This window comes from Peromyscus californicus, unplaced genomic scaffold (genome assembly GCF_007827085.1).
Source record: "Peromyscus californicus insignis strain IS unplaced genomic scaffold, ASM782708v3 Scaffold_6__1_contigs__length_162567912, whole genome shotgun sequence".
In the NCBI taxonomy this organism is placed as follows: Eukaryota; Metazoa; Chordata; class Mammalia; order Rodentia; family Cricetidae; genus Peromyscus; species Peromyscus californicus.
The window spans coordinates 101,604,448-101,630,038 of record NW_026294584.1 but is presented as its reverse complement, the minus strand read 5'-3'; the positions used below and the strand labels follow the sequence as shown (position 1 = coordinate 101,630,038).

Below are 25,591 nucleotides of genomic sequence, written 5' to 3'. Positions count from 1 at the left end.
GAATCTCCAGTGCTTTGCTGCGAAGTCTCAAGTTCCACAGGCCCTCACTAAGCAGGGCCTGGACGGCCAATGGGGAGTGAGGGGCTTGGAAGACCATAGGAAACAGGCACTCCTCTCTGCCTCCTTAGGGCTGCTTCTCTTCTGTGGGGGACACAGAAAGCTCTTGTCCAGCTTTGTCCTGATTCCCAAGCTGGGTACCCCTGGGCTGTTCCTACCTAGTGGGGTCTAGACTCTGGTCAGAACCAAGAGTATCAAGGGGACCAATTGTTCCTCACTGGAGGCCGCATTAGCACTGAACAGTTCTCTGAAGGCCACTTTGAGTGGCTGTGCTGGCAATGCCCCCCCACCCCCAATGTCACCAGGACTTACTGAGTGTGACCGAGTCGTTGATCTTGAAGCTGCAGAGGACCCTGTCCACATTGCGGGCATGTCGGAAGCCATTTCCTCTTACAACCACTTGAAAGGACTCTGAAATGAGGAACCACAGCACTCATTACTTGACCATCTCCTGTCCACCACAGAGCCTCTGGCTGCCATTCCCACAGGCTTCAGAACCCCAGGGATCAGGTCAGGTAGGGGAATAAGAGCAACAGGAGGGCTCCTTTCCACTCACTGATCCCTTCTCTCCCATGTTTTCAAGGAAGACGAGGCTTCCTGCTCAGAAGGGCCAGTCCGTACATCAGCTCCTGCCTGCAATGCCTTCCTGCCCCCTTCCTGCCCCCTCTATTCAAACCCACTTTTCAAGTCTAGACAATTCCAAAACAGACAGAGGGGACCCAGGGAAGGGTCCTCCATTTCCTCCCAACATCCCTCCTTGAGTCTGATTTACATTTTGAAATCTCCTTAAAGATTTCTTCAGAGCCAAGATGCCTCATAAGCTTTAGGAACCCTGGTCCAAGCCTACGGTAGGGCATTGCTGGGCATGCAGCTGTGTAGTGTGTGGTAGTGTCCTTCTGTCTCTTCCTCCCCCACATAGGAAAGTATTCCTGTAGTTCAGCAGCAGTGTGACATTTTTGCAGCTTCCTCTCTCCCGGGTGCAAGGCTGTAACGTGGCGCACGCATCACTGTACTCAGCTACGAACTTTGGAGGTCAGATGTCAAGCATGACCTGCTTGAACTGACCCTGGGCCTCCAGTGAAGGGCCATTTCTCTGTGACTAGAAGAGACCTCATGGGCTTGCATATCAGTTGCACACCGGTAGAATGTATGTTCAATTATAAGTATGTATGACTGACATTGTTATAGGTTTAAAAACTCTATAACGTTGTCCCACCAAGGAAAAAAGTCAGTTAGTGAAATGTGTAAGAACACCTGCTTGTGTCTGATATCAAGTGATCCATTCTGTTTCTTCATTTACTTATTTATTTCTGCGAGCCTGTGCACCTGAAGGTAGTGGCCAGAGGACAGCCTTAGCGGCTGGTCCTCAGGAGCTGTCTACCTTGATTTTCAAAGCAGGGTCTCCTCTGACTTTAGACTTGCTGAATAGGCTAGGCTGGATGGCCAGCGAGCCCCACCTGCCTTTGCCTTCCTAATGCCGAAATTAAAAGCATCTGCCACCATACTGGCTTGAAAGGTTCTTCTTTTCTTTAACCTGTGTCCTGGGGACTGAACTCTAATCCAGAAGAAAAACGGCAGAGTTTGTGAAAGTGGATCTAAAGTAAATTGCTCCCCAAATAAGAGACTTTGTTTGAGGAAGAATGGAATCAAGGAGCCAGCATATGGGACTCTTTCAAAGTTAAATAAATGTCATGAGTTTATGTCACTTTCATTCCCATGGAATTCAGAGATCTTGTTTGCCAAGGCAATAACTGATAGTTAACGGCCTCTCGCTGTGCCAGCCCAGTGGTGCGCCTTGTGTGGATCTGATGTAATTTCCATCTCTCTGCAGGCCAGGGAGTATGGCTGAGAAAGTGATCTCAGAGAGGTTATGTAATTGCTCAAGATCACACTGATAAAAACCCTCCGACACGATCTGGAACCCAGGGAAGTCAGGGCCAAGGACCACTAGCTTAGCGGCTGCCCACTGTCCTCTTCTGACCAGCTGGCTGAAAGGGAAATCGGACGCTCACTGTGTCGGGACCTTGGAGTAATTTAGGAGTTGGGCTATGATTTCTTTAAAGCTCATCGTATCCTAATTTTGGACAGGTGTGCTCACTTGTCAGTCGTGTTGGGCTGAACTACACGTGAAACAAAACCTAGCTGTGAAACCACAGCGGCCCTCTGGGTTGAGAGTACAATAAGAAGGAAGGCTTTCAGAAGAACTGGGACCAGAAGAGAAAGGGAATCAAGATTCTGACCTTCTGATGACTTGCCCAGAACCAGCAAAGCTGGACTCATATCCTCAGAGTCAGAACCTTGGTTGGGAACTTTATTAATCAATGCGGTTTTTCAGGGCTGCAGTCACGAGCGGTGAGGGTTTATATATGCTTGCTGATACTTACACACAATTGCTAAGTTTAGAAACGTGGATTAAAAACTTAGCTGCTTCCCACCCTGGCACATCTCCGATCACCAGCTGGTTCAATGGATGGGAGGCTCTAACTGCACTGTCTTTCCTCAATGAAGCTTGGGGAAACCTATCTTGTGTTTCTAGTTTGAATGCCAGACATACAGACATCTGGTTGATGCTTCTGCCGATTCCACGTGTTTTCTGCCTTGCCTTTGGCCTCCCTCTTGTTTCCTCACAGATCAGCAAAGGGAGAGGAGATGCTGGAAATAGGCTGCACTCCAAGCTCTCTTCACTAACACCATGTTCAGCACTGGCAGTTCAGCTGTTGAACCCTCTATAAAAGCAGCACCCCACATGTCTGGTTGGCCCAGCCTCAGGGCGTTGAGGAAGGAAGACAGCAGGAACCCATGATGGGAACCAAACCATGCAACCACTTAGGCCTGGGGAGAAGATGCTGGAGTGAGAGGCAGGCTCCTACCCTGCCTGGCACGATTTCCGTGTCAGCACACGCATTTGGTTTCCAGAACAGCTCAAACATCTGACCCAGCAGCCTCACTGGAATGCCAGAGCCTTGTACAAAGAAGTTATGTAACAGTTCTATGTAATGAATCTGTAGCAAGGAGGAACCAGGCGACACCCCATTCAGTACACCCCACTCTAATGTTCTTTATCCCCAGAGCCGAACAATCTACCCTTCACAGTCTACACAGTTCAGTGCTTACAGAAAATGTGAGCACAGGATCCTCTGCAGGATCCCAGCTCCTTTGGGAAGGTTTGGGATGGACTGTGAGCCTTCAGGGAAAACTGTCTATGTGCAGTGGTCTTTGATTTAATCTTTTGTGATATTTATCTTTTAAGGTGTGTATCCTCAAGACATAATGAGTTCATTAGGACCCTTGTGTGATTCTTGTCCCTGATGATAATCTTGGTGGCAGGAGTTAGCGTTTCTATTTCTTCTAAATGCTTGCCTGTGCTAACTGAGGTAGGCCTATCTCCATGGAAGCTCACTGGATGGATGAAAGAACAAAATGGGGAAAGGCAAGGTGTTCAAGTGTTCAGGTCCCAGCCAGTTTAATCTGGGGGCCTTCTGAGGTCAACAAATGAAAATATGTTCAGTATCATTAGTCACTACGGAAATGCAAATAAAAACTGCAATGCTATTTCATAGCTGATATGACAGCTGTACTGAAAGAGACGGGCAGTAAGGAATTGGTGAAGACACGAAAATCCATGTGCATTGTTAGTGGGATTGTAAAAAGGTGCAACCTCTTTGGCAATAGTCTGGCAGTTCCTGAAATTTTAAACATAATCAATTCATGAACCAAACTTTCTGCTCCTAGATATATGTCCAAGAGAAATGAATACTGCCTGTCCACACGAAAACTTGCACAAGAACTCCCAATAGCACTGTTCTAAGAGCCTACAATAGGAACAAGTGATGCCCATTAACTGACGAATAAGATTTCCCTCCGTCACAGAATATTACCTAAGCATAAACAGAGACCCCGTTCTGATGCATGCTGTGACACAGGAGTCTTAGAAACACCACGCTAAATGAAAGAAGTCAGACGAAAAGGCTGCTCAGGGCAGGATTCCATTCCTGTGAACCACCCAAGTTAGCAAAGCCGGAGACAGGAAGCAGATTAGCGGCTGCTGTTGTGGGGATGGGAGTGCCTGCTCACTAGGTAGTGTTTCTTTCTGGATGAGGAAGCATTGTGGAATTAGGTGGCTGCTGTGATCACACAACACTGAGATAAATAAATAAATTGTATGCTTTACAAGGGCGAATTCTATAGTTTGTGAATTAAAAAGCAAAAAATAAGGGGGTTGGCAAACCTACTTTGTTCTCTACTCTTTCCTTTTCTTCAGTTTTCTTTCTTTCTTTCTTCCTTTCTCTCTCTCTCTCTCTCTCTCTCTCTCTCTCTCTCTCTCTCTCTCTCTCTTAAAACACATAGTTTTGGGATGATTTCCTATCATTTATTGGACTGGAAATAGAGACATTTGCATGTTTTTCCCTTGCTCTGCTGTCAGTTTGGGTTTTTCTTCCTAATAAACGCTTATTGCTCCATCTAAGAGACTTCAGACCATTCTGATTTTGTAACAAGGTCTGCGAGACAGACGTAACTGGTGTACCCTAGCGTGCAGCGCGGGAAGGGTGGGGTTGAATGTGAGATTCACACTTGAGAGCAGACAGGATGGCAACCTCTTTTACCACCATCAACATTCTGCTCTGTCGCCCATAACATCTCTTCCTGTTCCTCCTTCTGTCTCAGGAACCACTGCTCTGCTTTCTAAGAAAGCAGCAGTTCGAATTTTCTGGAAATTCATGCGAATGGAGTCACACAACAAGCTGTTTTGCTTGGTTCTTCCATCAGTGTGATTAAGACTCGCCTGTTATTACTTTGAGGTTTACACAGGGTTTGTTTCAGGGATGAGTAATATTCCAACATAAAGAAAAATTAAATTTTGTCCATTCACTTGCTCTTGAATATGTGAGTGGCTTACAACGCTGGGTCTATTAAAAATAGAGCTAGTATGAGCAACAGTCTATTAATTTTGTCTGGTCATAGATTTCATTTTCCCTTTTATTTTGGGCAAATGTCTAGGGATGGCAAGGTCATTCAGTCAGTGTACGTTTAATTTTTTAAGAAACTGTTTTTCACTGTGGCTTCCCGCTTTGCATTTTCTATGACAGATATGAGAGTTCTTCTTCCAATCAGAAATACCTTAAATTAAGGTGTGTGTGTGTGTGTGTATCTAGAAGACCAGGAACCATTCCATTCAGAAGAGGGTCTAGCATCAAGCACGAGTGCTTTGCAAAACAACTGAGAAGATCAAGAAATGAAAACACCGTCTGACTTTGCCTGAATGAGTCTATTTTAAGCACCTGAATTTCAACAGTGAATGTGAAGGTGAAATGATTTGCTTTTGTATGAACCTTCCCTGACTCATCAGAAGCAGTGGTAAACAGTGGGCTACCTCAACTGCCTCTGAAATGTCGGGTGAGGGACTGAGTCTTGTAAGTGCTTGTAAGGACTTTAAATGCAGACTAGATTTGATCCCAGTCGGTACTTGCCTGGAGTCCTTGCTTATGGAGTATATGGTGAACTCTGAGCCTGAGGCCCACTGATTTCAGCACAGTGTGTGTTTCCTAAACAGGAGTTCAGTTAGGTGGAGCCAGCCTATGGATGGGCCAACTTTCCTAATGAGACAGAGCCTGGCACGCAAGAATGTTTAGTAAGAACGTTTAAAGGCATCTGTGTTGGAAGGGAGCAAAGTTATTTAAGTGAAGGTGGCATCAGAGCTGCCACACAGCAGGTGACTACTGTGTGCCTTGGAACAGGGACTGAGTCAGGACAAAGCAGCATGCTGAATGGCCACCGTATATCGGTCTGAGTGGGGGTGATCACAGAGAATGAAAAAGGACTACTGAATGGGAAGGAATGCGTGCATCTCTTACGGAAGTCACTCATTCCCAACCACGGTTATCCTGAGCAAATACAGCTCCACTGTCACTAGATGTGATTTTCCAAGATAGTATGAACACTGGAATCTTTAAGTGTTTTAGCATATTAACAATGACAGTATTTTAAAAAAACTGCAGTGTGGATAAAAAAGAATGCATGTGACTGTCACTCCAAGCCTGCAGACTGGCAGCTTTCATCCTCAGAGCCTGGAGGCATTCTGCAAAGGCTCTGCTCCCTAGGTGCTTTGACTAGTGACACATCCTTTAGTGACATGTCCTTTTATTCCCCTGCATCAATGAAATCAGGTTTTCCCTAACTCTGCTTGTATATGAAGCTGGCTATTTGAGCCCACATTCTACCATTAATACTTATCCTGTAAGGGCCTTCTTCTCTGTACCCTGCTGTCTCACACAGTACCTGACACTGGACAACCCACCTAGAGAATCTGGCAGATCTCGTGGGCCCTACTACTTCTGGGCCATATGCATTAAGTTTATGTATACAATTTCTAAAATTGTCTCGAACACCTTGACAGTATGTGAGGGAGACTTGGAATAATTTGTGGAGTCTAGAATTATTGAGGAGGGCTTTTTTCTATTGTCTAAATGGCTATTGCTTTTTAATTGTGTTTCATTCTAACTAGACAGTTATAAAGAACTTCTTATGGTTGTATGGAAGGAGTTAAAAAGGATCAAATAGAGAAAAGTCAATGGTATTGTGTTTTGAAGGAACACTTAAATGAAGATACTCATCAAATTCTACTGATGGCCTATTTAGTGCCAGGTACTTTGCTAGGCAGGGGACCATGGAGAGAAATAAGACGCTTAGGGGAAGGAGCTAATGATTCTTGAGAATTAGAAACTGCCATCTGATGTACCACAAGGCTGTTACACGTCCAAGATTGCAAAGCTAATGCCTGGGTTTTCCTCATGCAGGAGATAATTGCACAATCAAGGGACTTCCTTGTCTTCTAATTCCTTAAGTTCAGAATTATAAAAAACATATTGTATTCACACACAATGCCCGAAGTTCAAGTACTCTGAATAGCCCACTCCTTTATGGGAAGCTCACGAAGTCCAGCGGTGACTGGCCTTGAAGTCAATGCAGTCTGATCCAGTTCAGGCTCTGCCCTGCACAGGCCCTTTACAAGGCCCCGGCATGAGTTCGTGTGGTCATACCTTGACAAATTTCCTTCCCCTGTGCTTTTGATTTATGTGTGTGTGTCTTGCTTGCATGTATGTGTGTGCACCATCTGTGTGTTTGATATCCTTGGACTTTCATCAGAAGAGGGCACCAGATCCCCTGGGACTGGAGTTACAGATGGTTGTGAACCACCATGTGGGTGTTGGGAATCGAGCCTGGGTCCTCTGCGAGAGCAGCAAGTGCTCCTAACCCCTGAGTTGTCTCTCCAGGCCACACACTTCTTTCTTATAAGGTGTACTATGGAGCTCAGGCTGGCCTTGAACTGGCCATCTTCCTGCCTCAGCCTCCCAAGTGATGGGATTGTACATGTAAATCACCACAACAGGCTTTCTTTGAAGACATTCTCCTGGGGTGAACCCTGTGCTGAACACATTCCTCTGCCATTTGTGTTGCCAAACAGCAATTTATTTGAATGTAGGAAAGAAATCTTTTCAAATTGCTTTTCTTCAGGAAATTAACACATATCTCTGAAAGCCACCATGTATTTTGCTAACATACATATAACAACACATGTGTATGTATATACCTGTATGTATGTATTCATGTATGCACATATGCATTCATATATGTATGGAGCTCATACATATGTGTGCACATATGCATTCACATAAGCATTGATTCTTGCTAACATGTATGTTTGTATGTATTTAATGTGAGGTTGACACAGATTTAGTGTCTACCGCCTTGGCCATTTTCAATTGCTCTAAAATGCAATCAAGAATTGAGAAGGAAATCCTTAAGCAAGCCCCTCGATTATGCCAGTAAAATATGCCACACGCAAGCTCTTCCTGCAGGATCTGCTGTTTCATCTGGGTTGGGTGACATATTTTCTGTTGATAATTAATGACTGGCATTTGGTGTTCAGAGAGGCTAGAGACGGAACATCAACAGAGACTCACAGTAGTGAATGACAAAAGATTCAGGGGGACAGCGACCCAAAGAGTCTGTCCTTGGATCTCTAGCACCCAGCAATGTGCCTGGTCCGAAGCACGTTAAAATGACTATTAATGAATGAAACAAGACTGACGCCTATGTATGTGAGGAGTGCATGCTCGAAGCTGTAGGCAGCCCATTATACAATACAAAGCTGGGCAAAGCCCCGGTTTTCATCACGGCTCTCTAGAGATTTCCTCCACTGATGATAAACTGTAACAGACCTTACAGTGATGCCTGGAGTTCTAGACCACCATTTTATAAGTCCTGGTAGATGAAACAATTAAGACAAATAAATATAGCAAGTACAAAATACTTAAGAGCAACATGTCAGGGGAGGCCCAGGGTTCACTGCGGCCCTCTGGTATGATCTGTAGGGCTGTCACAGGCAGAGTGACACTGGGATCAGCCTTGCGTCAAGGTGAGAATCCAGCATCTCTATACTTTCCTTGTGCTCATGTCCCAAGAGAAGGGGATTCTGACAGCTGATCTCAGGCTTTCCAGCAACTGACATGCTTCTCCTTTCTTTTCCTTCCCCCACAGCAGATTTAATTAGCAATTTCTGATTGTTTTAAACACACCTGCACTTGCCCCACTTCTACCCCCTTACCCACGAAGCCAGTATAGATTGGAGCTCAAAATACCACCAACTCAATGAAAGCGATTAGCACTTAATTTCAATTTACCTCCTGCGCATATGGTAGACGGTTCAGCTGCTAGAATTTCGATGCAGGATTTCTTTAAAATCTAGGTGGAGAGGAAATAAAACAATCAATGACGGGCTTGTTCTACTAAAAGAATTAAGACAGTGCTCTCAGGTACGAGAAAGAGAAGTTCAAGGGCATTGGCGTGCAGGAGAAACCGTGGGTGGCACACCATTGTCAATGCCACACGTTGATGAGCCCAGCTGTGCCAGGTGCTGGTGAGTGTCCAAACCGACACAAGACCCCTTCATTCACTTGGTCCTTCAGGATTTATTTTAGGTTTTTTATTGAACCTATTAGACAGGAGTCCTGTTTTGAATCAAGAGATTCAACGTGGCATTACAAATGCTATCTCTACAATTCCTTCCCTGGGGGAGGTGTGACCATGTCAACAGTTGGTAGGCCCCCCGCAAGAGGAAATCTCAAAGGAGGCCTAGCTGACCTTGGGAAGATGGCAGCAGTTTGGCTTGCAGGACAGTGCCTCACGACAAAATGTGACTTTTATGTGACATGGCCAGTCCTAGGTCGGAGGAAAGCTGAAGGGGCAGCTGGTGGGGGCTAAGCCAGAGGGTTTATGGGGAGACAGTTGTGGGGAGCTATGCTAAGGGCTCCCTAGAAAAGGCAGCTGCGAATGGGACTGTAACAGAGCAGTGGGGTCAGCTGGGGTAGAGCTGGGAAAGGAGCGAGCACAGTGACATGCAGGGCACATAAAGAGTGAACGGCAGAGGGGAGGTTCGAGCACAGATATGGCTGGAGAGAGATGGAGTGGCCCCCTCACCACAGGCGTGGTGGCCACACTGCTCAGAGTCCTTTCATAGACAAAGTCTAGAAAGTTGCCCTGGCGTGCTTCGCAGGTTACACGCTTGCCTTATTCTTCAGGCAGACTCCCTGCCCTTGCTCAGGTGGAGGGAACGTGTCGTCTAGCTGAGGTATGCTTCTCTCCACCATCTATGCATTCTACCCCCTGTCGAGTACTGACTAACATTTCAACCAAGCATTTTAAACAAGTAGGGGGCACTGAACTAATCTGCTAACCACATGTGGTTGGGGCTTACTTACTATGAAATTTGAGAAGGCTCAGAGAGCCGAAATGTACCATTTCTGAACTTGTCAAAGGGTATTGGTTAAATCAGCTAATGATGTAATTAATAGGATTCAGTTTGTAAAAGATGGAAGTGTCTTTTAGAACTGGGAAATGCCCATTCATCTGCATGGATGTTTACTTAGGCAAACTTCTTGTTCCAGCTCACACTTAGACAATCTACCATCCCAATGTATGATCAAACGAAAAGGGCCACAAATTACAGTTCAGAGAACGGATGCAGGGGTAAATGGGAATGGATGCAAGGGTAAATGGAAGAAAGACGGTGTGAGGAGTGAGTCAGGAAAGATGGGCAGGGAGGGGCTTATCTCCTGTGAGCAGTGGAGTTGAATCCGAGCCTTCCAGTAGTTAAGTGCAGAAGAAGTGCTAAAGAACATCTCAATCCATGGAATGAAAACACACCAGTTTCTCAAGAAAGACAATATTTACCCATTCCAGGGAGAAATCTGGGCGTCCTCAGAGAGCAGCAGGGTAAAAGGAAATGAACAGACAAGCTTAAGAAAAAAATCTTTATCTGGAGAGCAGATGATGAAACAGCCTAAGTTACTTAGTGTGTTAGTAGTTACCAGTGTGACTTTTAACAGTAAAAGTTACTTAGATCCGTTAGTAGTTACCAGTGTGACTTTTAGGAAACCCTAAAAGTTATGAAAAGCAGCATTCTTTCTTTGTCACTTTTATTTTCAATCATTCATTCATTCTCTTGTGTGTGTGTTCATGTGTGCACACGGGAACTGTGAAGGCCACGGGAACCACTGGGGATTGATCCTCGGGCTCTGTCCACCTTCCTTTTGAGAGTCTCTCCTTTAGGCTGGCTAGCCAGTGGCCTGCTTGTCTCTGCCCCCCTAGGGCTGAGATTATTTACTTTTTTTTTTAAACTTGTGTTCTCAGGCTGGAACATAGGTCTTCAGGATGCAGAGCTAGCAAGCACTTTACCAAATGAGCCCTCTCCCAGCCCCTCAGTTTTAAAAATGCACACTTTCTAGGCTCTTCTCATAGTGCACCTTCATGGAATTTTTGTAATTTGTCTTCCCATGACCCTATTTGTTTTCAGCTTCCTCTTGATTCTGCACCTGGGGGGTGGTCCCCTCAGCTTTAGCTTAATCAGATACCTTCCCACCCCACACTGGTGTGGCCTCAGTGTCTCCCTCCTGCTAACCTGTCCCCACTGCAACAACCATGGAATATTCTGGATGTCACATCTCTCTCTTGGGCATCTCTGTTGGAGTTCAAAGTCCCTACGGACATGGCTCTGGACACTTTGTCTCAAAGATGAGTTCTTAATTTCCCTTTGTCCTCAGTCTGACTTGACATCAGGGACAACCCCAACGATACATCCGGGGAACAGGCATGTGGCTTCTCCATGCTTCCCCATCCTATGGTCCCTCTATCTTAGGCCTTTAGTAGTATCCTAGAACAAAATACTGTCTTCCTCAGGTGACACCCTACCTGAATGTGATGACTACCCCACTGTAGACTGCTGGTTGGCTCTCCTGCCTCCTGGGTCACTTTACAAGTCCTCAGGGACAGATCTCCAAACAGACCACATTTAAGGAAATGGAACAAACTCATAGGGAGTGCCTCAGTAAACAGTGGCATCAGAACAGCAGAGCTGTGTTTTGATGTTTTGCAAAAATTCCTCAGATTTCCTCTAGAAAGTCAAATAAATCATTTAATCATTCACAACTGAAGATTTCAAAACAGTGTAAGAATAAAGCCGAGCTATTGGGTCTGTCTTTTTTCCATTTCCCAAAACAAGTACATGTCTGCTCATGTAAGTTCCTGAGTTTCCATTGATATTTCTGAATCAATCCTAACATGTGACCAGGATTTGGTAAAAGAAATTTCCATGAATCTTTGACTGTAGACACACTAACAGGGTCTGTCATAATATACACATGCTGTGTTATTTTCTCGAAGTGTCTGCAATTAGTTGATAACTCTGAGGAGCGTATAAAAGGCCAAAAAATGTCAGCCAAGTGCTGTGATTCAATCAAGTAAAAACACAGCTTTCCCAACCTTAATTTAAAACATCTGGAAGGGACCATAACAGCCAGCAGAGTAAAATTCATCAGTGGGGATGGGCAGGGTTTGTCCAGGACCATGGCTCCTGCTAGCTCGAAATCTCTGGCTTCAAAAGGTAGGAAAATCTTAATGGTACCGGTGGGTCTTGGGGGTGGGGTGGCCCCTTGATTACAAGCAGACCAGACTATATTGTCATCAGTCTGCCTGAACTGAAGCCAGCCTCAGTTGAGTTCAGAGACTGGCGACTCTGAAGGTGAGCAGCTAGAGGGCTCCTCTCCTGCACAGGCAGTGGTAGCCATGAAGGATGTAAGGATATGTGGTTAGGTCGAAACTCCTCCAAATGGCAGTGTCACTAACTATGACCATCTGGGCTCAGCTCAGGCTGGACACAGGGGGATTGTTGGATGATAGATAAAAGTTCACAGGCAGCATTCTTCAGAAACCAGTCAAACGGTTTGTGCCAAGAAGACCCACTTCCTTTATCCCTTCTGACCTGGACAAATGGGGCATCTGGGCCCCTATTTACATGTACCCATTATGCATACCAAAGGCCCTGAGCTAGCTTCCTGGCTCCTCCTTCCTCCCCCACTCCTCCACTATGCTAGCTAGCTCCCAGGCTGTTGCGGTTTATGGGCTTCCCAAATGCTTTCCTTTATAACCTGCAAGGCTTTTCCCTGATTTGTTTTTCTCTCTGTTCCTGGGAGACAGCCACGGCAGCTATAGGCTCCTCTAGATGCTTCTGGCTACTCTCTTTCTACTGCCAGACAGATAGCCGTGCAGCTATTATATTTATAATAAACCTTTCTTTTCTCCCATGGAGCCGTCCAGTTCGGTAGATCTGCAGCAGGATAACTTCCCATTGGCTAGCTGAATCTGTCCAGTTCTCTAACATAAAGACTTAGCAATTTTCCTTAAGCTGTTTGCCTGGCTACTCTCCAGAAACAGTAGAATCCCTGCCAGCGAGTCCGGGTGACCCGAGCATGAAGAAATCTGTGTCTACCCACAATTCAGATCAGCTGCCCTCCTTCAAGGACCTATCACATTTTATAAGTATGCTTGTTTCTAACAGGCGGCTGCCCTTCAGACTGTACGCACTACATGGGTTAAGACTGGATCTGTTCTTACCCACCCTTGTATTCACAAAGACTAACCTGGCACACAGTAGGGACTAAATATTCATTAGACTGAAAAAGTGAATTCAAGGAACACTTTCTGTGTGCCCTTAATATAGCACCCTACTCCCGTGCTCTGCTTTCTTTATCTGTATAATTCCTGGGCCTTCTGAATACAAGGCCGTTGTCTCCACCAAGGCTTACTGAGCACCTCCCAGTCTGGGACTACCTTCCTAGGAGGACTGCTTTGCCATCTCCATCTCTTTAGTGGATAATCTTCGAATCATAATGCTGTAGGTGGTTCGATCTAGGGTAGCTTGCTTTTAAAAGACCTTGCCGTCTTTGCTCCGGAAAACCCACAGAGGTCTATGTTTAGAGGGTTCCCCAGAAGGGCCATACAATGTCACAGCTGATGGCAGAAGACATGTTGGATAAGCCTGGGACCTTTTGCTTTTAGAAAGATCCCGACAGCCTGGGCCAGGCAACTGGTTCACTCATGTTTTCTAGGTCATCCTGTGAGCTCAGACAATTCAATCTGTAATTTACAGTTAAATAGTAACAAAGTCAGACACTATTCCTTGCCAAATTCTGCCCCACACTTTAAACCAATGGCCACACATCTGTTAACAGCAGAAATGGGCCGGGCGGTGGTGGCTCACGCCTTTAATCCCAGCACTCGGGAGGCAGAACCAGGTGGATCTCTGTGAGTTCCAGGCCAGCCTGGTCTCCAGGAAAGGCGCAAAGCTACACAGAGAAACCCTGTCTCGAAAAAAGAAAAACAAAACAAAACAAAACAAAAACAACAAACAAACAAAAAATAAAAAAAAAAAACGGAAATGGGCCAAGGTTCATGTCAGTCTTTAAAATAAATGCTGAGTATTTCACATGGATCTTTCTGGGACACAGTGATTTTATGTGCTCTGATACAATATTCCAAATAAAGAAAGCATAAACTTAAGACATGTGAAAGTTTTGGGACCTATCTCCAGCCTGCATAAGTATGTCATTCTTTATAATTTGCATGCCCGATGGGTGTCTGGTCTGAAGGCAGACAGGGCAAGCTTGGGAAACTGAGGACACTGTTTGCTTTCCCACTAAACCACGTTCCCACCATGTTTTCAGAAGGAAAGCTCAGATAGCCGTGACCACTGGATTCTGGTTTGCTCGGTAGGAGAACATTTTTACCCCCCACCCCCGCCCATTGGAGCACCACACTAGCATAACAAGCTTGCTTTTCAGAAGCCATTTTTCTATGAAATCACAGCTGCTGTTTCCTAGAGAGAGGGAACTGCAGGGCCAGGGAGGGAGCTGCAACTTTCTGAGAAGGCTCTGGTAGCCTCTGCAGCTGTGGGAATCTGTGTGACTTGGGGCTTTTTTTTTTTTTTTTTTTTTTTTGGTTTTTTGAGACAGGGTTTCTCTGTGTAGCTTTGCGCCTTTCCTGGGACTCACTTGGTAGCCCAGGCTGGCCTCGAACTCACAGAGATCCGCCTGCCTCCTGAGTGCTGGGATTAAAGGCGTGTGCCACCACCGGACTTGGGGCTTTTTAATAAGCAGACTAAGAACAATAGCAGGAGAAATGCCTGGCCCCAAAGTCGCAGAGCCTCACTGTAATTAGTGACTGCTGAGGCAAGCGATTTTTTTTTTTTTTAAAGACTTTCTGCTCTACTCCAGCAACTACAGTTTGACTCTATTTTTACTCCGTATTCCAGCCTGCCAGTATGAACAGAGCCGAGAATGCCATCTCTTGTCTCTTATAGCTGCAGTATTGGAAGTGAGGGTAGGGGAAGGGCTGAGGGCATTCTGCTCAGCTACAAAATGCCCATCTGTGGGTCAGTGTGGGTCTTCCATGGGTCACGAATGCCTTTGCAGTCCTCTGGGCAGCTTTATAACGGGTAAATATGTAAGACCAGAAAGAGGACAGATGGGCAGCCCCTGGGGCCCCACAGTTCAGCATCTGTGGAGGGAGGGGCTGCTTTACGGTAGGGAAGAGATCCAAGAGAGGTTCCCAGAAAGGCTGCTACTGGGGTTCCGGGAGGGGAGAGCTCAGGCTGCAGGAGACACCCGGACAGTCTCCAGGAAGGGACTCCACAGTGCCTTGGGGTTGAGACAGGAGCTGGATGGGGCCCCAAAAGGGAGGTGGCTCTGAAGATGAGAAATGAGCTGGCTTAAGGAAAGGGCTATTGCTGTGGAGATGTTTGCTCTGGGAAGAGGTTTTAGCTCCGTGAAGCAGGCCATGGGGACTGCAGGGCTGCACTGTGGACTCTGACTGAGAGAAACCCTTAGTTCCTGGTCAGGGCTTGGCAGGCAAACTCTTCCTCTTGTCATGGTTTGCCAGGCACCAGGCCAGATTTTGGGGGGGCGGGGGTTTACATCTCTTCTGCCTTCCTATGAACAGAAGGGATAAATCAGCACAGGATCTGGTTGCCATAAATGAAAATAAATTTAAATATACTTATGGGGCAGATGTGTCCCCAGTTTGCTGATCCTACAGATTTCCCAAGAGGAGGTTCCTGCCAACGTTTGCTCAACACTCGTTTATTGTTGATCAAACACACACAGGCCGTATGCGCTGACTCAAGTGCCCATTAATAGGAAGTCAGGCACACTCTTAAACAGCTATTGGAGGGGAACCTCTGGGGTGCAGATGGCAAGGAACCAGTGGCTGGGCTCGCATTCCCATAACCAGACACTGTCCTCAACTGCAGTAAGTGGGGACAGCTGGGGACAAGACAGCATGGTAATTGGGCCAAGCGTCAGGAATCAAAGCTGCCAGCCCATTTCAGTGTTATCTGAATCCAGCCCTCACACACCTTCTGGCGTCACTGCCCACAGAATTTTTGAAAAGGCAAACTAAGGCCCAGGAGCATGGTCAGATCATTGCATCACGGTTTCCCTGGAAAGTCAGGGGTAAATTCAAGTGGTGCTCAGTGGAAATTCCCCAATGAACCACAATGAGAGAAGACAAAGGAGGGGGCTCTTCCTTTAAAATGTACTGTCATTCTGAAATAGCAAGTGGGAATACGGTGAAGGTGAGTCTTGCCTAGGTGTGAGGCTTCCTTTCCACCTGACTGACCCCGCTCTGCAGTCTTCAGGACATGGGAATTTAATTACTTTGGGACTTTTAAACACACTGAATAGAAGTAATAGCTCATGTCTTCAGCCATATCATCCAAATGTGCCTGACCTCAGAAGCTACGCAGAGTTGTGGCTGTCTAAAACTCAACGGAAGGAATAACAGCTTCGGAGGAATGCCTGCCTGAAGGACCGCAAAGTCTAATTGTCAAATTGTCCGCTTCTCATGAGCCACTGAACACCAGTTGACCCTATGGAGGTACTTCTAACCCAGTGGTAGAAGACAAAGGACTCCCCACCCAACCAGTGTGCTCCAAGATCAGGACACGTGGATTGTTACCTTTGTGTAACCATGTGAGTTGTGTTGAGACATTTCCTGTGTTTGGTCTTCAAAGTCTCCCTCTCTGAAATGGAGCTGTTTCTGGCTTACACTGCTCAGCAGAGCTGGGGGATCATTCTCCTGAGTAGACACCAGCAGCATCTCCTGAATTGCTGCTCACTTGCTGATATGTATGGTCCTGGTCAATTTACCAAACCTTTCCAACTACATAACATCCAGTTTATTGAATGGTTCCAGAGAGGGTTGAATGACATGATCAGCCCGGTGACTGCACAGAGTGGCTTTTATTTTTACTTTCTTAAAGGCACAGAGAGAGGAAGAACTGTGTGCTCCCCCTGCCCACGAGCTCTGTAACCATGGGAATATTACCTGGGCGTCAGCTTCCTCATCTGCAAATGGCAACAAAGTATGTTCTGTATGGCAATGATAGGGTTTTAAAATGGAGTAATATTAAGTGGGGAAAAGAGGCGTTTGTTAAAGTATGTTTACTCCAACTGCTGACCTCCATCTGCCCTTTCTCTTCTGCAGATGGACACAACGGACTCTGTAAATCGGGCAGGCAAGTACTTCCTGTAAGTATTAGGAAGCCTGAAGGGTGTTGAAATGACCAAATCAGGCATCAGAGGACCTGGGGATGACTGTCCCCTGGGCAAAGAGCTCCTGGGCATCCAGTGTCTACTCTACTTCCCTAGATGGGGAAGGTGGGGCTTCTGGAGACACGACTGGGTTCAAGCTCCCTGGGCTACTGTATGAGCACCAGGTATGGCAGTTTATCCAATCTGCCTGTGGATCCCCGGCCTGGCCTGGAACTCAGGATAAGAGGTGGTTCTCCAGAGAGCAGTTATAAAGGGCCCCTGGGGAGTTCAACAGCCAGTGACATCTCTTCTTCCTCATCCAGGCACAGACCTTGTCATCTGAGTAGTCATCTCCCAGGCGATTGTGGGTAAGATGCCACCATGACCTCCTTTCCTGAGCCTTGGGAAATGGCTGCTCTATTCCCAGCCTCTGCACACGGCTATCTTAGAGCAAGCATCACAGCCTTCAAGGCTGCCTGCTGCTTCATCTCATCTGCCAACCTCTACCTTACACATCGCCCGGGCGCCATCTCAGGACCATGCGCTCGGCAGTTCCAAGCCTGCACTTCAAGGACAGCTACATTTCACCTTCCAGGCTACCTTTTCAAGGAGCCTGGCTCACTGCCACCCACTTCAATATTCACCTGAGGCATATACTATTTCTTCATACCATTTGTTACAATTTAGCTTCATATATTATTTGTTTTCTATGGGTCTCTCCCATCAATTTCCTGCCTTGCTGGGACAGGGTCACTTTCTGCTTCATGTATAACTAAATGGTCAATATCTACAATAAGAGGTTTCCAATCAGCATTTTCTTTTCTTTTTTTGGTAGGGGACAATGCTCCAGGGCTTCACAGATGCCAGGCTGGCAATTGTGAGCCCCCTCTCTGGCCTCTCAGTGAGCATTTAATTGATGAATCAGTATTAGCCCTTGCACCTTTATTTGGGGCTCAAAAATGCAGAAACCTTTGTGACCTGTTTGAGCTATCAGAAGCTGCTCTGCAATCTTATTTTAGATAATTAAGTCCAGTCCTATTTTATTACAAGAAGAGATCCAGCCACAGGCTGGCAATGGGAATGAGCGGGAGTGGATGCCTCGGGTCGGGGAAATGATGGCTTTTGTTTCTGATACTGGCAAAGGAACAGAACCCACCTCTTAAAAGCAGGCAGCCGGCTCTTAGGCTATAATTATTTCTGTCTGACTTGAGAAGGATGAGCCCTGCCATACTTGTCTCTTTCTCTGTCTAAGCAAACCAGTTCACAACAGCCATAAACATGGGTTTCTAGTCCTGGGAAGATCAAAACCGACGTAACTCCCAGATAAAAGCTCCTAAGAATGCCGCCATGCAGTTCAAGTTTGGAGACTGAGGTCTGCAATGGGGACACTGTCCTGCTAGAACTTGTAACACACCCTTGGAACTATGTCAGTTTGGGGCTGGGGGCAGTTTTACAAACACCCTGGCTCACATTGAGTTCGGGTGAGCTGTTAATGCTGAAATATTCAAGGACAAGACTGATTCACACAGATAGAAGTACCAATTATTTGTGTAAGAACTGACTCTTGAAGGACCCTGGGCATGGGTCTTTCTCAAGGACCTCCTGAGAGCTTTAACAGGGAAAAGAATTCTGCCCTGTCCAGAAGCTGTCCTGGTGTGGGTCTCTGATTGGGCCACTGTCTCTGGTGTCTCTATGCTCCTACGTACATGCATGGACAGAGAGGAGCTGAAAGACCCCAACACGAAGAACTGATGTGGCAATGGAGATGCTAATTACCCTGGTTTGATCAGTGCACATTGTGTGTCTGTACTGAGACATCACGTGTCTACAGTTGTGTGTCTGTATTGAGACATCACATGTCTACAGTTGTGTGTCTGTACTGAGACATCACATGTCCACAGTTGTGTGTCTGTATTGAGACATCACATGTGTCTGTACTGAGACATCACATGTCTACAGTTGTGTGTCTGTATTGAGATACCACATGTCTGTGGCCATCCCACACTGAGTGTGCCTGGTCTCCTGTGATATCAGAAGCCAAGCAGGGCTGGGCTTGGTTAGAACTCAGAAAATAGATCGGGCCATCTTACCTTAGACCCCAAAAATGTACAATTATTACATGCTAATTTAAACTAAAATAAAAACAAGTGTTTCGGTGACCCCACCCACTACCTACAAGTGCAGTTAAAACCCTTTGAAGCTTTTGCAGATTTGGTCCAGGCCAATGTGCTGACATATCGTCCATCACCCTGGAAGCCACCCACAGTCAGCTCTGTCATCAACACCCCCTGCATATCTCCCCTCTTCTCCAGCCTCTGGGAAGGAGGTTGAAATCAAGCTACTTCTCTTCTGTGTCACCCACCTCCTTCAGGGTTTTTCAGCAATCCAGGCCAACCCACCTTCTCAAGAACCGCCCCCTCCCGCACAGCTCCCACAGCATCCAGCTCAGCCCGAATCCTGCTGCTAATGTCTCGTGGTGCTAGGCTGCTGTTTGATGTGGTGCTTTAGCTCTGGTCTTATATTACCAAGTGCGCCACAGTGACCCCAGAAATGTTTACACACATGTACAGAGTTGACAGGACAGTTAGAAGGAGCTGGATCTGCTTCCACCATGTTAGTTCTCTGGGGATTGAACTCAGGTAGTCAGGTTTGGCAGCAACCACCTTTACCTACGGAGCCATCCTGCTGGCCCATCCAAACATGCAGGAAGTCCCTCCCTTGTGGATTAATAACTGTGTCCGACACCCTCCATTTTCCTAATTTCTTCCTACTTTTTCAGTAGAGTAGATCTGCACATATTTAAGACAGGCATTTCCAGCCTGTTTTTATAATTTTTTATAATTCTCAAAACTTCTGCTTATAGACATCAATGTTCTAAAAGCATTCCTGGTGCACAGGCTTTGGGATCCACCTTGGCTGACTGTACTGGAGTGTTTGGGAATGATCTCAGAGCTGACTGGAACCTCAAGTGGAACTCTTACCTGATTTTTGCTTTGTAAGTGTTTAATCTGTAATTTATGAGTTAGATGCTTTTTACAAAACAAGGTGTCATGTCTCTGGGAGCAGTTCTGTTTAGTCATGGCTGGGTAGGCTGGGAATCAGCCAAGTGCAGACTCTGAGAGCAGGGACTGCCTGTGGTTTGGCTTGCTACCAGGGCAGGGTCCTCTTCAACTTGTAGGATGGAGTTGGCAGAAGAGAAAGAAAAGAAATGTATTTGAAAGGCTGCAGGCAGTCCTAGGACATAGTAGACAAAAAGATATGTGAAGGAATGTTCTCTCAAGCAGAGAAACAACAGAGCGTGCATGGCGGGGGAGGGTGGAGGGTTGAGAGAGAGAGAGAGAGAGAGAGAGAGAGAGAGAGAGAGAGAGAGAGAGAGAGAGAGAGAGAGAGAGATCATTCTTAACTGCAGCAGATTGGCCTTTCAGAAGAAGCCTGTACTCACTGAGTGGATGATGCCTTGAAGAGCCTGGAAGCCATCATTCACAGGAAACACATGGTCCTTACTGTCTGCAATCCGAGCCAGCTGAGAACAGACAGACACACAAACACGAACAGAGACGTGTCAGGCGTGGACGTGGGAGACTCAGGGAAGTTACTATTGTACTGCACGGGGTTGGGGCATCTATGTCAGAACCCAGAGGAATCTGGAGCCTTCACCAGGCTCAGGGCCTCCTCACTGATGGCCCTGGGCAGTAACGGGCTGACCAGGGACCCCTGCAGCAGGCTGAGGGTGGCAGCAGCTCCAGCATTTATTTATTTGAATCTTTTCATTCTTGGGAGCAGAGGTAAGACTGCTCAGCTGGGTGAACACACCGCTTGGGGGTGATGTATTTGTAGATTTGGGGGCCACCGGCTTGTTTCCCACCCAAATATCTGCTGGTGATTTTTATCTAAATCAAACAGACTTGAATCCTCTCAAAGCAACTTCAGAACCAAATTCAGGCATTCTTGTGGCAGCAGGCTGGTGAAAGGGGCCCCACCTTTCACCCCAAATGCCACGAGGGACGGTCCCGTTGCTTTCTCTGCTTCATGAAGCAGGAGACAGAAGACAAGGAGCAGCTGACCAGGGACCCTCAACATTCATAGTTCTGGGACTGCCACAGAGGCCATGCCAGTGTTAAAATAGTTTTTCATTGTTTTTACTGACTGCAAAAGTAACATAGTCATTATAAAAAACTTAGGAAAAATATAAACGTTAAAATGAAAGAAAAACAAGGTCTGTTCATAACAGATCTCCACCTATATATCTGCAGTTTGTTCTTATTGGCAATTGGGTATGTATAGACTGTTGGGTGTATATAGACTGTTGGGTATGTATAGACGGTTGTATTTGTTCAATGCAAATACTTGTGCATTTGTTCTAAAAGTGGGCAGGTACTGTTCTCACTGCTTTGCAATCCTATTTTATTCACTCAGTAGCTTACTGAGAATACTGTACCACTGTATCAAAAGCAACAGTGAGCCACATGGATGAAGTCTTATTTAGGATGTTAACAGGTGTCTACTTCTGGGCACACTTCTCCAACTATTCCTACATTTTTATATTGAAAAAATGCATTACATTTTTAATAAGCAAAAAAGAACATCTGTCACTTGAAAAAGAAGATTGTACTTGTCAAATTAAAAATTTTAGAAAGTTTTCTAAATGAATTTAGACCCGTATTGACACCTTGGTGACTTAATGTTACTAGAAAGTTAAACAAAAGAGATGTGTCCTGGGTGGTCAGAAACCTCAAAAGATGATGTCAAATTCTCCATACAGCTCAGTTTCTTCTTGCTTAGCTTCCCAGAGAAACATCCTATTGAAGAGTATGTATTCTACAGATGCCCCTCTATGCTGAATGAACTTGTGTCCATCACTCCTGAGCTCAGCACATTTCCAAACAGGAAGAGATCCAGGCTCATACCTGAGTTTCATTGAAATCCTTCACACCAACACAGTAAACGATGGCACCAAGGTCTCGGGATCTGTTAGCCTGTGTGAGGAGACAAAGGAGATTAAAGAGAGATGGAGAAGCAAGCATCTCCCTCTTGATTTCAAGACTGCTGTCAACCATGAAGTGTTTCCTGAGCACCTGCTCTGTGGCAGGTGACACAGTGAAGGAGCAGTCTAGATCCCAAACTCTAGTGACCATCAAAGGCTTATGTAAAGCGTGTGGACCAGAGGGCAGTGGTTAGCTTAGGGGACACCCACCAAAGCAGACTTCAGTGACAGACAGCTCTAGAAGGATGTGGGAGGAAGGAGAATGACAGGGGCAGATAAACCTCATGACACACCCAGAAAAGACGTCCACCTTTGCTCTAAGTAGGATTTATTGGCATACTTTCTTTTGGGGGTGGGATGACAACACAGCATGACAAAAGCATGTGGCCTTTGGCACCAGATATCCCTGGGTGGATGCTTGGCTTCACTCTGTAAAGTGTCTGGGGAATTAACTGTGGTCATCTGTGCAGAGCTCACTGGTACTGTGATGCTCCTATACTCAGGATCTTTATGAACCAGACCTTCTACTGCCATGGAGCAAAGAGGCTTGATGGTAGGTAAGTCCATATTTGAACAGGCAGCCAGGATCTTTTCTACACTGAGAAGGCAGCATACAGAAAAATATCCAGGTTTTGGCTTAATGTTACATTTGACTTATTAAAGGGGTTTTGATTTGCTTTGGTATTTGTTTTCCAGATTTCCTGTGTTTCAGGCTAGAACACAGGAACTCCTCGGCACATGGAGCAGGCACTCAACAAATAACGAACAATACGCACGAAGTGCCCAATATAGGCATACTGATTTGAGTTGTAATTTCTCCCTTTAGGAGAAGTCAAACCCACTTGTTTCCCACACTGACTTCGAGAAGGGACAGAACAGGTCTTTTCTTCTTTATGTTGGAAATATTTCCTGCTGTGTTCAGAATGCGATGAACCTAGAGACACAGTCTAGCCCTCACCTCGTCTCCATCACCTCCAGAACGCCTCTCCTCTAGCTGGGCTTTCTGGGGAGTCACGGAGAAGGGAGGGTTCATGGTCTTTGTATCTTCTCTGGGAACGCTTTCTTCTGTTGGCATCAGGGCACTGAGCGCTTTCCAAGTCTGTATGTGCCATACCTAAAATTGCTTCCAGCTAACGTCTACTTTAAGCCGCTCATGCTCATCATTCGTTTTATTTCAATTCTTTCCTTATTAGGGCTTTTACTTTATTTGACAGTTATTCAGTGCCTAAATAAGCCGCTTCACATTCCATCACATAGTGTTAAGTTTAGATACAGAAGCGTATTATTCCCCAGATTCTCAGGGCCTCTGTCATGTTAGCTTGCGTTTCCCATGCCAGGCCTGTGCTCATGGGAGAAGCAAGAAAGGAAAGCGTTTCATGGAAGAGCCCAGCAACTGTGCCTCGTCTCTCGTGTGTCTCTAGAGCGTAGCCAAGTCCAAGCTCAGAATGAGCAAACACACTACTTCACACTTGTGGATGGAGTTCAATTTAAACTAAACAGTGGTCAAAAGACCCAGGGAATTGCAATGCTGCCATTTATGTCTCCCGCTTCTGCCCCACCCCCACTTTGTATCTTTGTCCTTCTTTGTGAATTTCTGCCTTGGCCTGAGCGAGCCTGTGTCTGTAATAAGACTTCAGTCTATCTGTGGGCTCATCCACCAGGACCTAGGCCACCTACCAGTGACCACACTTCTGAAGAAAAATAACATCCTCTCCAAACAGCCATCAACTGCCAATGGCTTCTCAGCTAGAGGGTGAGGCCTTGGGAGTCCCTCCCCTTGGGGAATAATTTTTGAAAGCATAAAGAAATGGAAAGGAGGTTTGGAAAGACAACTCACCAGTTAAGAGTGTGCAATGCTCTTCCAGAGGACCCCGATCTGATTCCCAACACCCACATCAGGCAGCTCACAACCAGCTGGGACTCCAGCTCCAAGGGCACTCAATGTCTTTGGCCTCTGAGGGCACTCACACTCACATGGTGGTTCACAACCATCCTTAACTCCAGATCCAGGGGATCTAGCATCCTGTTTGGACTTCCACAGGCACCAGGCACGAACACAGTGCATATACATACATGCAGACAAAGTGCTCATACACAGAAAATAAATGTTTTTTAAAACCCTTTTAAAGATACAGTAAAGACAAGCCTTAGAAAAGGAGAGGAGGAGAAATACAGGAGACTAGAAAGAAAGAGTGCTCCGCCACCTCTGCACAGCTCGGTTTCCGGGACGGAGAATCTGTTTTGTGTTGGTTTTGTTGTTGCTTGTTTGTTTGTTTGTTTTTCAAGACAGGGTTTCTCTTTGTAGCCCTGGCTGTCCAGGATCTCACTCTGTAGACCAGGCTGGCCTCGAACTCACAGAGAACTGCCTGCCTCTGCCTCCTGAGTGCTAGGATTAAAGGCGTGCGCCACCACTGCCCGGCTGGACTGAGACTCTGAATGTCACCCTGGCTGGCGGGTTCTTATGTACCTCAAGAAGCCCTTTCTCCTCTACTGTTTTAGTAGAAAATATGAGGGAAAAAGGAAGAAAACTGGTACCAACATTTTTTGTTTAAAACTGATATATGACACTTTTTAAGCTGCTAAAGTAATACAGTACCTTCAGTAAAGGCATAGTAGATTTCTTTCGAAAGGAGGAAAAAACATTTACCATGTGTGAGACATGAAAATTCACTTTAAAATGAATTATTATGATTATTTTTACATATGAAACACTCCCATTCAGGTTTTACCAAGAATGACTCTTGTTTTGCCTGAATACAGAGCGGGGTCAGGTCAGAGAAAGGCCCTGGTCTCCTCGCACATGTCAGGTACACACTACACACTCTAGCTCTGAGCTGCGTGCCCGGTTCCCTTTCCACACTGAGACACAGTGGCTGCTGCTCACCTCCCTCTCTGAGTAGAAGAAGAGATCTTCATGCAGTTCTCCATCCGTCAGTGCGATGATGACACTCGCTGTCCTGTATCCTGTTCAAAAACAGCAGACACCCCTCACTTGTCCTGTACCCCAGGACTTCCCCACAGAGACCCCCTCACTTGTCCTGTACCCCAGAACACCCCCACTGAGACCCTCTCACGTGTCTTGTACCCCAGGACACCCCCACAGAGACTCCCTCACTTGTCCCGTACCCCAGGACACCCCCACTCATCCCTGAGATTTTATTTTTTATAAGTTCAATCACTGAAAATGAACACGGTGAAAACCGCCGATCCTGTTTTGGGGTGCGGAAGTGACTCCAGCATGAGTTTTGTGGGGTCAGACTTCTGGATTTCTCAGCCTCATCTCAACATATAGACCGACCTAGTGCCATGGCTGCTGAACCAGTCAGTCACGGCAAACAGCTCCAATGACCAACGGTCACCAGGCCGGGGGCGAATTCCGCACTTGGACTGCATTGGTCCTTCTTGAATGCCATAGCTGACCACATACACCACACTTGGAAGACAGTTTGCCAAAACATAATATTTATCAGAATTTACTAGCTGCCCAGAAGTGTTACAGCTGTTGGCAAAATCGTCTGGAATTCTTCCAATGTTATTTAGATTTCCAGTAATAGCACTTATAATTGATTTTGCTCGGCAAGTTTGGGGCCTACCCTATTTGTAGCGGTTTAATTACAATCAAACAGGA

At 46.1% G+C, this 25,591-nt stretch overlaps 1 protein-coding gene across 1 annotated transcript in view; it reads right to left on the bottom strand.

The window, feature by feature from the left end:
• Positions 1-25,591, bottom strand: part of Antxr1 (ANTXR cell adhesion molecule 1) — a 196,673-nt gene that overhangs the window by 120,011 nt on the left and 51,071 nt on the right. Inside the window, exons 6-10 of the mRNA XM_052720148.1 lie at positions 24,848-24,927; positions 21,887-21,955; positions 20,422-20,502; positions 8,739-8,799; positions 370-468 (exon numbers count right to left, since the gene is read on the bottom strand). Of these exons, the coding sequence (XP_052576108.1) occupies positions 370-468; positions 8,739-8,799; positions 20,422-20,502; positions 21,887-21,955; positions 24,848-24,927 (390 nt within the window). The remainder of the gene's footprint in view (positions 1-369; positions 469-8,738; positions 8,800-20,421; positions 20,503-21,886; positions 21,956-24,847; positions 24,928-25,591) is intronic.